Below are 760 nucleotides of genomic sequence, written 5' to 3'. Positions count from 1 at the left end.
TGTGTGCCTGTACCCCATACTAACCGTCACCTTTTGTTGGGAATATTGCTAATTTCATAGACTCACGCTGTGTGTTGTAAAAGTGAACAGCGGTATTATGTGAAATATCAAATGATACACAACTTGAGGGTAGTTGCTAAATATCCTTTGCTTAATTGCAGAAATAGCCATTACACATATTTTTAACATGAAAAAAGAAGATTGACTGTGTCACCACTTGTAAGGTTTTTGTCAGGCTGTGGAGGCGAGCAACTCGCCAATTCTCGAATCCGGCACCATAAAACTAATTTATTTCAAATGTGAAATGGATAATTTGTGGTCATTTTAATTAAGAACGTTAGAATTTTCTTTGGTTTATGTATAATTATAATATTTTTAGATTGCTTTTTTAACCAAAAAATAAAGTTTCATTGCAAATCTTCTAAAATTTCTATTAATTTTCTTTGCAGATCATACAAAATTTAAAGAAAATTTATAGAGACATTGATAACGTAGATGTATGGGTTGGAGGTTTGCTAGAAACGACTAGTAATGGACCTGGGGAGTTATTCCATCACATAATATTAGAGCAGTTCCTGCGAATACGGGACGGAGATCGATTCTGGTTTGAAAATAACAACAATGGGTATGCTTTCAAATGATGAATTATTGAGTGTAATACCGTAAAACCTCGAGTATAAGCCTTGAGCTTTTTTCTGCACAACCTCTTTGGATGGGCTTCTTTTCGAGATGGCCTTATTTTCCGAATTAGCTTTTATTC

General features: G+C 34.2%; 1 protein-coding gene across 1 annotated transcript in view; it reads left to right on the top strand.

The window, feature by feature from the left end:
* Positions 1-437: 437 nt before the first annotated feature.
* Positions 438-760, top strand: part of LOC117114564 (dual oxidase 1-like) — a gene marked incomplete at its 5' end in the record, with an annotated part of 35261 nt that continues 34938 nt past the window's right edge. Inside the window, one exon of the mRNA XM_033258241.1 lies at positions 438-625. Within this exon, the coding sequence (XP_033114132.1) occupies positions 438-625 (188 nt within the window). The remainder of the gene's footprint in view (positions 626-760) is intronic.

The sequence above is a fragment of the Anneissia japonica genome, unplaced genomic scaffold (assembly GCF_011630105.1).
Source record: "Anneissia japonica isolate Jap-2015-1 unplaced genomic scaffold, ASM1163010v1 scaffold10591_len99828_cov210, whole genome shotgun sequence".
NCBI lineage: Eukaryota > Metazoa > Echinodermata > Crinoidea > Comatulida > Comatulidae > Anneissia > Anneissia japonica.
This window is presented reverse-complemented; position numbering and strand designations above follow the sequence as displayed.